General features: G+C 37.3%; 1 protein-coding gene across 2 annotated transcripts in view; it reads left to right on the top strand.

The window, feature by feature from the left end:
* Nucleotides 1-13,954, top strand: part of LOC6576440 (laminin subunit alpha-1) — a 100,487-nt gene that overhangs the window by 33,918 nt on the left and 52,615 nt on the right. For both annotated transcript variants that reach the window (XR_006357285.1, XM_002002394.4), the window contains exons 3-5: nt 1,693-2,550; nt 3,807-4,846; nt 5,782-6,569. Coding sequence is in view for 1 of the 2 variants with exons in the window: in XM_002002394.4 (XP_002002430.2) it covers nt 1,693-2,550; nt 3,807-4,846; nt 5,782-6,569 (2,686 nt within the window). In the remaining variant the exon portion in view is untranslated. The remainder of the gene's footprint in view (nt 1-1,692; nt 2,551-3,806; nt 4,847-5,781; nt 6,570-13,954) is intronic.

Genomic DNA, 13,954 nt, shown 5'->3' with positions numbered 1-13,954 from the left:
GTTTTATAATCAATTACCAGCAGGCCAGAGCTGGTCAAAAGGCCACACCTTGCACACATGCCGCTTATTGGCTATAGATTTTGCCAAAGCTTTTCTCTAGATCTTTGGCAATCGATAGCCGCTCAACACGCGACATTTTTGGCATTTTGGCCAAAACAATTTTCAAAATATACAAAAGTAAATATTTGTATATACATTTATGTATATGTTTGTATAAATATATAAATATATCTTATGTCAGCTGCTGCTGCTGCCGCTGCCGCTGCCGCTGCTGCCGGGCGTGTCGGGAGTTGCCTATTTTTTTTTTAGTTTGTTGACAGCTAGCAGAATTTATGACACGAGTCTGGTGTTGGGTTAAAGTTTTTACAGCGCCCGCAGCAACAGGCGGCAGCAGCAGCAGCAGTCACTGAAATCTATAAAGCTGTGCCTGCTGCAGTTGCAGTTGCAAAGATGTATACAACTAAATGGAAACATCAGCGCCTTGCCCGCAAAATGACAGCGAACAACATCGTTGCGCGCCAGCCAAGTTAATTTATAGCACGGCCAGTGAATGTAAAACTGTAAACCGAATTGCGGCTTTTTTAACTAGCAACAAAATACAAATAAAAAGCAACAGCTTAAAGCTGAAAACAAACTTAAACACTTTGGCCATAAATGCGCATAAAAAAGTTAGCTAATGCTAGTGTAAGTGTGAAAATATACGACAGAGCGAACAATATTGGGTAGGTAAAGAATGCAAGTATTGAGATTTTCGATTTCAGATTTCAGATTTAGGTTTGCACTTATTTAGGGTATATTGGATTTATAGATTTGATGAAAATATAAGCAAATTCAAGAGCTATAGACAGTTGTGTGAAATGTTTAATAGAGATGAAAGCGCAGACTGTATAAAAAAATTAACATTCGGAATTATATATATTTTAAGCAAATATTAAATTTGTAAAAAAAAATATATATAAAATATTATAATAATAAATAATATGTATATAAAATAAAAATAAATATATATAAAAATAAATATTTATATCAAATAAATATAAATATATGAAAATATTTTGTAAAAAACAAAAACAAAATAATAATAATAATAATAATAATAATAATAATAATAATAATAATAATAATAATACCGGAAAATTCTTAATAAAACTTAAAAAAATAAACAAAATTATATTTATTATTATAAAATTATTATATGATTGTTATAAATGTAAAGGAGAATAAAGAACTAAGAATAATAACAAATAAATCTTTTGAAAGTATTCGAAGGAATAACTGAATATAAATACGCTTAAAACTTAAGGGCAATTATGTAAAATAAAAAAATATTTATTTAATATATTAAGGTAATGAAAAATGTATTAAATATCTCAAATATAATCATAGAGGAATCGATTGCTATTTAGGGAATTATCTGCGATAGCAATATGAATAATAATAAATAAAGCTACCATGTAAATTTTTATTATATATATGTATATATATATGCATATACTTTATTTTATATATATTTTACTATATGTATTTTCTGTATGTATATGTATTTTCTTATAGAATTGACAGCTAAGTTTTAAGACGTGCTCATTCATGACTCTGGGGCATTTTTATAAATATATTAAATACAAGTTGTATTTTACAACCACCAAATGACTTCGGATTAATTGTTTGCATTTAACTTTGCTCTACTTTCAGACCTATCAAATCTTTTTCGTAATGCTCAAGTCGGCCAATTCGCCGCGTCCCGCCTCGTGGATACTAGAGAAGTCCATAGATGGCATTACGTACGAGCCCTGGCAATACTTTGGCCTCAGCGATGCGGACTGCAAGCGACGCTACAATCGGTCTGGCCGCAATGGCAAATATATTTTCAAAAACGACACCGAAGTCATCTGCTCGACGCAGTACTCGAAGCCGCTGCCGCTGGAGAACGGCGAGCTGCACGTGTCGCTGCTGAAGAATCGTCCTGGGGCGCAGGAGCAGACGCCGGAGCTGATGCGGTTCATCACAGCCCGATTTATGCGTATCCGTTTACAGGGTATGCACTCGACGGCCAATCTGGACAACAGCGTCGACTGGCTGCTCGACTCGCAGTCGCTGGAGAAGCGCAGCTTCTACAGCCTCAAGCAGCTGCGCGTCAGCGCTCGCCTCGACTGCCACGGCCATGCGAACCGCACCCAGGATGTGGACGCGGGCAATGCCTACAGCCTGCTGCAGTGCGCCTGCCAGCACAACACCTGCGGCCTGCAGTGCGACGAGTGCTGTCCCCTGTTCCAGGATCGCGCCTGGTCGCCGGGCGGCGAGTGCGAGATTTGCCAGTGCAACGGCCATGCGCAGAGCTGCAGCTACGACGCCTTCCTCGAGCGTGGCATTTGCCAAGAGTGTGGCAACAATACGGCGGGCAACGAGTGCGAGTTCTGTGCGGGCGGCTTCTACAGGGAGCTGGGCGCAGCACCTACCGAGCCCTGTCTGCCCTGTGCCTGCAACCCGCAACGCTCGGAAGGCAGCTGTGCACCTGTGGGTGGCGCCTGTCATTGCCTGGAAGGATTTCAGGTGAGCATTGCTTCAAATAGTCATCTAAATACATTTAGCAAACGATTTTCTTTGTGCACTATGACTATCGATCATTTATCGATAGTGTGAGCTCAATAAATTGTATAGTTGAAGTGCAAATAGTATTTTGACAAAAATGTAAATAAAAATTCGTGTTAAACTTTGAAGAATTGGAATTAGAGTCATCTAAACACAGTCAGCTAACGATTTTCATTATTTATCGATAATTTAAACTAATTTTTGCAATCGTTTTTGACGATTTATATATGTAAGTTCGATGATTATCAGAGTGTTGCACACATAATTTTTAATAAAGTAAAACTTAAATATATTATGAATAATTATCGATAAATAAACGTGCATAGCTCGTTTTGCCTTCAGTCATTCGAGACAGCTTTCATTACCAAAACTAAAATTAGTTTTAACAAAATTTGTGTATCGATAATTATCGACTATAGTCACTTCATATATTGCGGATACGTTAATAAATGAAGCATTTATTTATCAAATATAAAAAGAGATCAATGGAGCCCTAGCTATTGATGAGTTTAACAAAGAGTGCATTCATACCGACAAATACATAAGAGACGCTTTACTTCATTGAGCTCAACAAAATAGTCTTGGAGTAACGAGAGCGGAAAACGAAACGTTTGTGTCTGAGTTCGTTTAAGGTCAGGCCCAAAGCCGTCACACTCAGACTCTTTTTCCACAGTTTGAGTGAAAATCTATTATTTGTGGACTTTGAGAAACGCTAAAAAATGCATTATCAAAAATTAAAATGAAATAATTTCAAAATATTTAAATTTGTGATGTGATTAATTCGATTAAATCTGTAGAATTTAAGTTCGATATAAATCGATAAACAGAATGATTAAATATTCGAAAAAATAACAATATATAACTATTTAATAATTGATAAATTACTTATATTAAGAATATTTTGTATTATATCCGATATATGTAAATCGATTAAAATATCGTAATTAATATTAAAATTTTTGAAACGGTAGCGATGAAAATAAAATAAAAAAAGATATATATTTAATACACTCAAGTCTCGATAATTCGTACCCCGCTAAATCGAAAATCGCGATAAATAAAAAAAATTCTATTCCCTTGAAAACAAATTCGTTCTCAATAATTATCGATAATTTAAATTTCTGGGTAAATCGAAAAAAAAGAGCCCCTTGCCATTTCGAAATATCGGGATTCTACTATAAATAATTTTAATAATTAATATTTTCCATATTTTTCAGGGTCCCCATTGCGAGGAGTGCGCTCCGAACTACTACGGCGACGACTGTCGACGCTGTGAATGCGATTCTCGTGGCACTGTGCCCGGCAGCGCCTGTGCCGGGAGCTGCCAGTGCAAGGCGCATGTGCAGGGCGACACCTGCTCCGAGTGTGCCGTGGGCTACTTTGACTTGAGTGAGCAGAAGGCGGAGGGCTGCAGTCGGTGCTGGTGCTCGCATGTGTCGGAGACCTGCCACAGCGCCAAGCTGCAGACGTTGGCCTTCGAAACGCTGAACGATTGGCGACTGACGGACATACAGCGGGCTCAGGCGATAGCCGTGGCCGTCGATGCCGAAACGAAGCGCCTGATCTTTGGCAACGAGCTGGACGAGGTGGAGGCCATCTACTGGCAGGCGCCGGCGGGTTATCTGGGCAATCGGCTGACCAGCTACGGCGCCAGGCTACAGCTGCAGCTGTCATGGGTTGTCATGCGGGGCGACACCTCGGGAAAGCCCACAACCGGACCGAATGTCATTCTCTGCGCCAAGAATGGACTCAAGATAGCCTATGCGGATGAGTCGTATGAGGGTCTGGAGCTGGCACTGAATGTCCCATTGACGGAGCACGGCTGGTATCATGTGCCGCCCGCTGTGAAGGATATAAAGACGCGCCTCAGACGCACCGAGGGCGGTGATTATCATGGCGAGCCGGTGACCCGGGCACAATTCCTCTCCGTGCTGGTCTCGCTCGATGCGCTGCTCATACGTGCCGCATATCACACAGATCAGGTGGAAACGTCGCTGGAGCATGCCGTCATCTACTCGGGTGGATTGGAGCTGGGTGGCCAGGCCACAAGCCAGGTGGAGCAATGCGTTTGCCCAGCTGGCTACACGGGCTTGTCCTGCGAGAGCTGCGCCTTTGGCTACAAGCGCATTTACGAAAACACCACGGATCATCGGCTACTGGGCAAATGCATACCCTGTCCGTGTAATGGCCACTCGAATTCGTGTGATCTGCAAAGCGGCAATTGTGGCGATTGCATGCACAACACTTACGGAGAGCGGTAAGATTTAAATTCATATTAAAATGCATTTTCAGAGATTGAATTGCTTAGCACTGCACTCAGCTACATATATCACCCAGTACAAAATGCACTTTTAGCAGAGACCCACACCATTTTCAAAGATGAGAACAGATAATTTAACTGTGCATCAAAGAGTGAGATAGAGTAAAATAAGAAACAATTTCTTACGCTGTAATTTACATAAGCTTCCTTAGAAAGAGATCAAATGCTAGTGGATTGCATTATTTGCTACTTATCATTTGCACAAACCAAATAATATCCAAATTAACTATAAGACTGGCATACTGTACGTCGCAGACACTGGTGCGTGTCTACGCTACATAATGTGGTGAACGTGAGCAAAGAGCGTACGATACTCTTACCACATAGAAGTAACATCAAAATATATAGCAGACTCTTAACTTACTCTTCTTCATACACACAAGTAAAATAGCATCCACAACTAATCATACTACACAGCCTAGACACATAAAACTGTCTGCAGAACAAAAATCAAGCGATGCTCTTCGTACAGAGCTGTCACATAATAAGGAATAAATGGATAACATACAAGCAAATCAGAGTTGAGCGGAATCATTATACCTTTCTCCTATCCAATACAGTTTGACACATACAATACTTCTTCAAAAAGAGAACAAATGCATGTGTATTACAGACCTCACATTATGAGCATTGACAATTTCATATGTTTGCACGTATTCTAAAAGAGAGCAAGTGCAATTGGATTGCATGGTGGCTATTATTATGTACACACACCAATTACCACACAGGACACCACATACAAATTTAATAAATTCATTTACCATCCACACACAACTCTTCCCACCAGATTGGTTTGAGTTCGCACTCAGGCCAAATACAACTTAGTCAATACACACACCTCATGCTGCATTCTCACTTCCATCTCTTTGCAGCTGCGAGCGTTGCCAGCTTGGTTTCTATGGCAATCCACTGCAAGGCACGCCCCACGACTGCAAACGCTGCGCCTGCCCACTGCTTGAGGATTCGAACAACTTTTCGCCCAGCTGTCAGCTAAAGAGTTACAACTACATGGATCTAAACCCCCAATTCGAGCTAATTGAGCATGCGGAATATATATGCACCCAATGCCCCGAGGGCTACACGGGCGACCACTGTCAGGTGTGCGACGACGGCTACTATGGCAACCCTCTGAAACTGGGCAACAGGTGTCGACGCTGCGAGTGCGACGGCGGCCCGTGCAACGTCACAACCGGCGCCTGCATCACCTGCCACGGCAACACCGAGGGCTGGCACTGTGAGCGCTGCAAGCGAGGCTACTGGGGTGACCCGGCCGTCGGCTGCGAGCCCTGCCACTGCCACCCCGAGGGCTCCGAGAGCGGCCTCTGCGACAGCACCGACGGCCAGTGCCTGTGCCGCCCGCGCTTTGCCGGCCAGAAGTGCAACGAATGCGACGTGGGCTACGCCCACGTGGAGCGCCAGTGCGTGCCCTGCAATTGCGATGCACTGGGCGCCGCTGTCCTGGGCAACTGCAATGCCACAACTGGACAATGCATCTGCAAAGAGGGCGTCATGGGTGTCAAGTGCTCGGAGTGCTTAGATGGCTACTTTGGCATGAATGTCAATGCCGAGCAGCTGGAGGATTTGGCTGCACTGCGTCTGGCCGAAAATGATGGCGATTGGGAGCTGGTCAACGAGAACGACGAGACTGTTGCCTGCGAGGGTGAGTACGAACTTAATATAAAAGTATTCCTAGTTAATTTCGATAGTGCTCAAAGTAGATTTAACGCCAGGTCCAAGTGAAATAAATTTGCCTCCCTTATAAATATCGATTATCTATCTTACAATATTTTGATATAGAAAATTATCAAACTATTTCCAGAACATTAAAACTGTTCTATTATTAGAAAATGTTAAATTTAGAAAAATCCATCTTAATAACAATTTTAGGAAAAGTTATTTATAACGCACACATACACACACACACCTTGGCATGCTACAAAGAAATTACACTCAAGTGCGGTTAAGAACAAAGCTAAGAAATTCCAGAAACTATGCCCATGTATTTATGCATATATATGTGGCATATGCATGATATATGCCCTATACGCACTCTGATCGATTGGTGTGTTCCAAAAAAAAAAAAAAAAAAAACACCGATGTGCATTTAGGGCGCCAAGGTGGGCGTGGCGTTTGATGTGAGAGGAGCAGCGCATAATTGAATTTTTAGCTCTGCTTTGTAATACACTTGAGTCGAGAGCTGAAATTTGTAGCCGAAGTTCTTCGGAAAATCAATTACACAGCTCTACCTTAGCTTATTAGCTAATTAACTGACAGCTAAGAGAAGCAGAAGAGGAGAACGAAAAACAAGTTAGTAGCCAAGCAGCCATAAAATGCCAGAATTAACTACCTGAAGCTAATAAGGGGCAAGCAGCCTTCAAAAATTAAAAATAAATATATACAAATATTTTACATGGCAAAATTTTAGTGAAAATTGAAAAATGCGACTCGCGAGAAGAAGCAAATAATTCTGAAAATATATATTTATTCAAATATTTGAAATATAATTTTTGCTTTTGTAATTAATATACATATATGTATGTATGTATATACGTATATATTTTTTAATTGCAATGAAATATAAAAACTAGCTGACTCTTTAGACAGACTTTGCAATAACTAATAGACAGACTTTACACTTAAATTGTCTTTAATTATTACATATTATATAAAAAACTAAATTCTACGGAACAGAGCAACCAAAGTCAAGGTTCTGTTTAAAAAGCTAAATGAGCCAATTTTTATAATTTATTTAAGTAAATATTGTTATCATTGATTAAATTATTTGATATAAAAACAAACTTGTCTATAAACTAACCCTATTTCTGAATAACAAGAACTGAACCAAATTAGTTCCACCTTTCAGTCAGCAGTTCAAATAATGAACTAAAATTCCTCTATAATAACTTAAATATTCAAATTCAAATTCAAATTGTCTCATGCAATTCGAGTTCCTCTTCAAGTACAAAACCTCGCTCAAGCTGTTGTAAACGAAGAAATAGAAGAAGCAGCTGGAGAAGATGTGTGTAGAAAAGCGAAGAATAATATTGTAGTTGAAGAGCCCAGTCGAGTGGTTTCTTTTAACTGCACTTTGGGTTTGTTGTCCAGCCGTGTTACAAAACAATAAACTGTTATTTGAGTACAGCTTGTAATATAACAGTTTTTTTCGCCTTTTGTCTGTCGGGTGTTAAAAAATGATATAGAAAAAGAAAAAAACAAAGACTTGAACTTCAAGGCGAACTGCCTGCAGTCCATGAGGCATATCTGGTTACAATGGCAACAGATAATGAGCTCCGTGTGAGATGAATGGGCGGAGTGGGTGTGCATAGAACACAAAATTAGACTTGAATATGCCATGATGATTAGAGTGATAATGATGATATGATGATGAATATGTGAATAATATTTGATATTTATTTATTTTTTTTTTTTAAATATTGAAAGATATTTATTTATATATATATATATAAATATATGATAGCTTTAGAAAATATCCACTCCAACTTCAATAACACTTGCCCAAAAGACATTTGTTATAATAATAACTCTACTCTATAACTCATATCCAGATCACCTGAAACAAAGGCAGGGATACTACAGCCCACATCTAGATCTCGTACTACCTTCATTTTCAGAGCACTGCCAAAGATATTTATGCAAAACAATTGCAGTCAACAGCTAAACTTAACAGTCGCCTGACAAGAAAACAAATGATTTATGACCTTACGTGGCTGGAATTTAAGTTATGACGGCATAAATGTTCAAAATTATTTAATGCCTAACGAAAACTTTGTTGGTGCGAAACTTGACTAAAAATGAGAAAATCTACAAATAATCACAAGTAAATAAATTACAAAAAAAAAAAAAAAAAAAAAAAAAAAAAAATTAAAAATTAAAAAAGAACAGACAACAACAAAAAAGCCATTAGGGTCAAGAGTCGCAAATGTAGCTTGATTGAAGAGGCTTGAGCTGCTTGCAGCATGTTGCAAGGTATTTGTTGCAAGCTGTCGTTGTGCACTTTTGGGGTCAAAGCGACAAAAGCCGCTTAGCCAACAACAACAGCAACTGGCCATTATGCTTAATTAACGAATTGTTTGCTGTTAGTTATGGTGTTAGTTTAATGCTACAGTTTGGCAGCCACTGAGCAGCAATGCCTAAGCATTTAGCACATTCTTTGACCATAAATCTGACACTTTAATCTGTCAACTTTTGAATTTTCTCCGAGTCTCTCTCCCTCTCTCTCTCTCTCTCTCTTTCTCTGCTTTTGCTGCTCTTATCGTTACATCTCACTATCTGCTGAAGCCAAATGACAATTGACTTTCATACCCAACAGTAGCCGCACAGTAGCTGCAGCCGCAACCTCACAAATGCAACCACTTTCATAGCCAACACCCACGCCGCCTGGCTGCAAGAAAAATTGTTGACCAGTCAGCGGCTCAAGATATTAGATTAGCTATGAAAAGTGTGATTAAGCGACTCGTTTGACGTGCTCAAAGACTTTTATGGAGCTTTGTGAAAAGTTGGCGCTGAAAGCAGCTAAACTGTGAAAAAAAATAAAATATTGTTAAGATGCAGCTTAAGAAAAAATATAGATACAAAATCTTTGACGTATGTGCCAAGTCAGTTTTAATAATAAAAATTGATTTAAATTGATTTGAAAATTTATTTCCTTAGTTGGCAATGCTCGACTAGCAGATATTATAAAGTTTTTCCTTTTAAGTGTTTTTCGTAAATAAGCCAGAATTTTTTTTCTTAAATTTTAATGAAATCTATTTATATAACCACAAATATTTTACTTAAAAATGTTGAAGAATTCTATTTCTTTAAATACCAAACTTGTTTATTAAGACTCACTAGAGGTACTTTAAAAAATAAAAAAAAAATTAAAAAAAATGAAATTAAATTGTTCTGTAATAAAATTTAAATACACTAAATACTCATAGCTTTTGTTAGTTAAACAGCAATTTCTATAAACTAAGGGTTTTATATCTTAATCGTCTAAAAAATTCAAAGTATTTTGTAACATATGGCAATCATTCATTTAATGGGCTTCGAAGCTCATTAGCTACTATGTTTAGTATTTTCCATCTCCATCTTACTCTATTACTCTATCTCTATCTACTGCTCCTCCATTTCCATCCGAAATCGGTTAACCTAATCAAATTATTTGACTCATTGAAAGACTTTTTATATAAGGCGCCGCCAAAGCAGAAAATCATTTGCTTTTTTCCCCCAAATTGATATAACTTCATTTTATGGTTGACTTTGAGGCAGCCGCTCGACTGAGCTCAAACAACTGCAATTAATTTCGAGGCATTTAACACAAATATTTCAAATTGTTGCACTAATCAGGCTTTTTGGCCGAAACGCAAAATTCAAAGTTAAGATGAAGCACAGTCAAAAGGTGGGCAAGGCAATGACAATTTTCGCATTTCGATTTTCGATTTGATTTTGTTTTTATTGATTTTTGTTTTTGTTTTTGTTTTCGTTCTCTATTTTGGGGTCTGCCCAGTCGCTGGGCATACCAATGTCCATAAAAATGTCAACCACAGCAACTGCAACAACAACAACAACAACAACAGCAGACGGCAGGAAAATATGTGCCGCTTGACTTGGATTGCCAAAGTGGTTTCGCGCGGTGCCTAAAAACTGGACACCATCGCCTCGTCGGCTCCATGCTGTCTGAGACATTGCTGTGGTTGCTGTTGTTGCTGTTGTGGTTGCAGTTGCTGTTGCTGCTGTGGTATGTCTTTCGGTGAGCGGCAAATGGAACTGATTACAAAATATGACCAGCGGCTAAATGTATGCGCCGTTTGCTGCTTAATTTCTTAGATAGGCAAAGACTTTGGTTTCGATTTTTATATACGTCTAAATTTTTGTACGTTTTCTGCGTGGGTTATAAATTTGCGAGCCTAACGCACGTGCTACTGTTTGTTGCTGCTCTTGTTGCTATCGCTGTCGACGCTAATGACCAGGCCAACTGCCAAATTGTTAATGCAAATGAGCTCCTTAAGTGCCCCAGTTTCTGTCTCATTTTGTGAGAATGTCTTGAGCTGCACATGGGAAAATAATTGGGTACAGTTTGAAAATTAGCTATCTGGAAATAGTCTGGTGTAAAGAAAAATCAAATCTTAATGTACGACATGAATTATGATAGATCAATTTGTTGATATTTTACTCCCAAATCTTACCTCACTTCATAACATTCATAGTATGCTCTATAGTATATGCCATATAGATACAACCCAAGTATTCTACCTCATAAATCTATGAATCTATGCATCTATGCATCTATGTGTCTGGATGACTATCTATGTATCTATGTATCTATATATCGATGTATCTATGTATCTATGTATCTATATATCGATGTATCTATGTATCTATGTATCTATGTATCTATGTATCTATGTATCTATGTATCTATGTATCTATGTATCTATATATCTATGTATCTATATATCGATGTATCTATGTATCTATGTATCTATGTATATATGTATCTATGTATCTATATATCTATGTATCTATATATCTATGTATCTATATATCGATGTATCTATGTATCTATGTATCTATGTATCTATATATCTATGTATCTATGTATCTATGTATCTATGTATCTATGTATCTATGTATCTATGTATCTATGTATCTATGTATCTATGTATCGATGTATCTATGTATCGATGTATCTATGTATCTATGTATCTATGCATCTATGTATCTATATATCTATGTATCTATGTATCTATGTATCTATTTTTCGATGTATCTATGTATCTATGTATCTATGTATCTATGTATCTATATATTTATATATCTATGTATATATGCATCTATGTATGTATCTAGCATCTTCGCTCTTCATCTTATATCTCTTATATACCATCTTTCACCCATCATTTATACCATATACCATTTATATTAACATCTAAATCTAACTTTATATTTAAGACGAACGCTTTGAGATGCTTCAGCTGTTAACTAGGCTAAAACAATTACAAAATATTATAGTAAACAGGTAAAAAAAACTGAATCGAAAACATTTTAGTTTACAGCAAGTGTGTATGTGTGTGTGTATGTAGCTAGTATCTTTTTCACAATTGCCAAAGACAAGACAGAAAATTGCAAATACAAAAAGCAACTTTATACGCTTGGGGCGAGACTTGGGACCGAGACTCGAATGGCTGGCCAGTCGCAATGTCGCAGCAAGGTAATCAAGAAGCGTCTAAATGGACAAAATGGAGCAACAACAACAGCAACAACAGCAACTGCATCTGCTGTGACAAGTGGTTGTTGGCCTGTCAACGCATCTCGGCTCGAATGATGACTGGAAATGGAGCAAGAGAGCATCCTCGGCCTCACGTGGCAATAAATTTCAAATAATTCCCCAGCGACTTGTGACATAAAGCGTCTAACTGTAAATCGAATTGTCGCTCTGGCCAAAACAGTTAATAGAGTGAAATTGGCCAAAGCGAGAGGACGCATGCAAAGCATTTGACACTAATGAATGTCCTCACTAACAAGGAACAATTTGCTTACAATTTAGAGCCATCCATGCTGCACAAATTCTAGACAAGAGAGGGAGTGAGAGAGAGGTATAGTGAAAGAGAGAAGCATATACACATAATAAAACACCTTTCTGATTTACCAATTTATGAGCTGCCTCGCACGTTCTGTGAGCTGCAGTTGCTTCTTGTACTCTGTATCTCTATCTTGGCCATGTTTGTGTTGCTCTATCGGAGAAGTGTCCAAAAACAAAAACAAAAACGAAACAAAGCCAAAAAGATGGCCTTTAAGCACGTCTGCTGCAGACACGATCGGGCTGCAGTGTGATTTTAATTGCTGCCACACACAAATGTTCTTCGAGTGCGAATCGCTGTTGCCAGCGCTCGCTGCAATCGCTACAAAGGCACCGAGATTTATGGCCACATTCAGCCAAATTGGGCAAAGAACTTATGGAGTGGAATAATCGTGTCTGTTCAGCTATATGATGTTTGTGTGTGGGATCAATAGAGTTCAGCTGATGAGGTCATCATAACATAGCCAAGCCAAATCAGATTTATTATCATGCTGACTAAATGTAATAAATACATTTGTATATCTATTCTATAAATACAAAAATCTAAACTGCTGAAATTTTTCTTTTTTGTTTTTTTTGTTTTTTTTTTTGTTTTTTGTTTTACAATTTTCATAATTTATTTTTGCAGTGAAAGCTCACATTTTCAAAGAATATTTTTCCTTTTATATACAATTTTTATGATTTCTGCATTTTTTTTTTTTTTTTTATTTTTCTCTTTCTTATATCAATTTCAGATACTTCAAAAGTTCTGTTTCTATTTCATGTCAAAATTTTTTCATGTGATTTTATTTAATTTCATTTGTATTTCTCATCAATTTCTTCTCAATGAAATGAATTTTTATTTATTTTAAAGAGGCGGAACCTATAAACAAAAATTACACAATGTACTTTGACTGAAACAAATTTTTCATTCACTATCTTCTTCCGATTATATATTTTTGAATGCAGTCAAATTTCATTTATATATATGAGTAAATATAAAAATATGAGTTTGAGCTCAATTTAAGGGCAACTTTGTCACATCGACGTATGCCTCATTTGCACTTTTATTGACACTTCATAAACATGCATGAATGAAACAGAGAATTGTAAATGGAAATCATATTTTTAATAAGCCAGCTTACAAAACATTCAAATACAGAAAAAAAGTTAATCAAAATATATGTACATATATATATAACTTTAATCTTAGGCTCCCAAGAATGAAAAAATATAGAAAGCTTATCAGCAGCTTAAGTATTATATACTTTGTTTGAGGAAATCAAATTAATTAAAGAAAATATAAAAATGTAAAATATGAGTGGAAAGCTAGATTGACTAGAGAGCTGACTAGAGAGTTACCCTGTAATAATTTAAAATATATTTTATATATTTATAATATATATTTAAAGAGTATATAAAGATTAATAGAAAGCTTTTCAATTTTTCTGGATAAAACGTCTACCAAATGCTGTCTTCAATAA

Source organism: Drosophila mojavensis, unplaced genomic scaffold (genome assembly GCF_018153725.1).
Source record: "Drosophila mojavensis isolate 15081-1352.22 unplaced genomic scaffold, ASM1815372v1 contig_36, whole genome shotgun sequence".
In the NCBI taxonomy this organism is placed as follows: domain Eukaryota; kingdom Metazoa; phylum Arthropoda; class Insecta; order Diptera; family Drosophilidae; genus Drosophila; species Drosophila mojavensis.
This window is presented reverse-complemented; position numbering and strand designations above follow the sequence as displayed.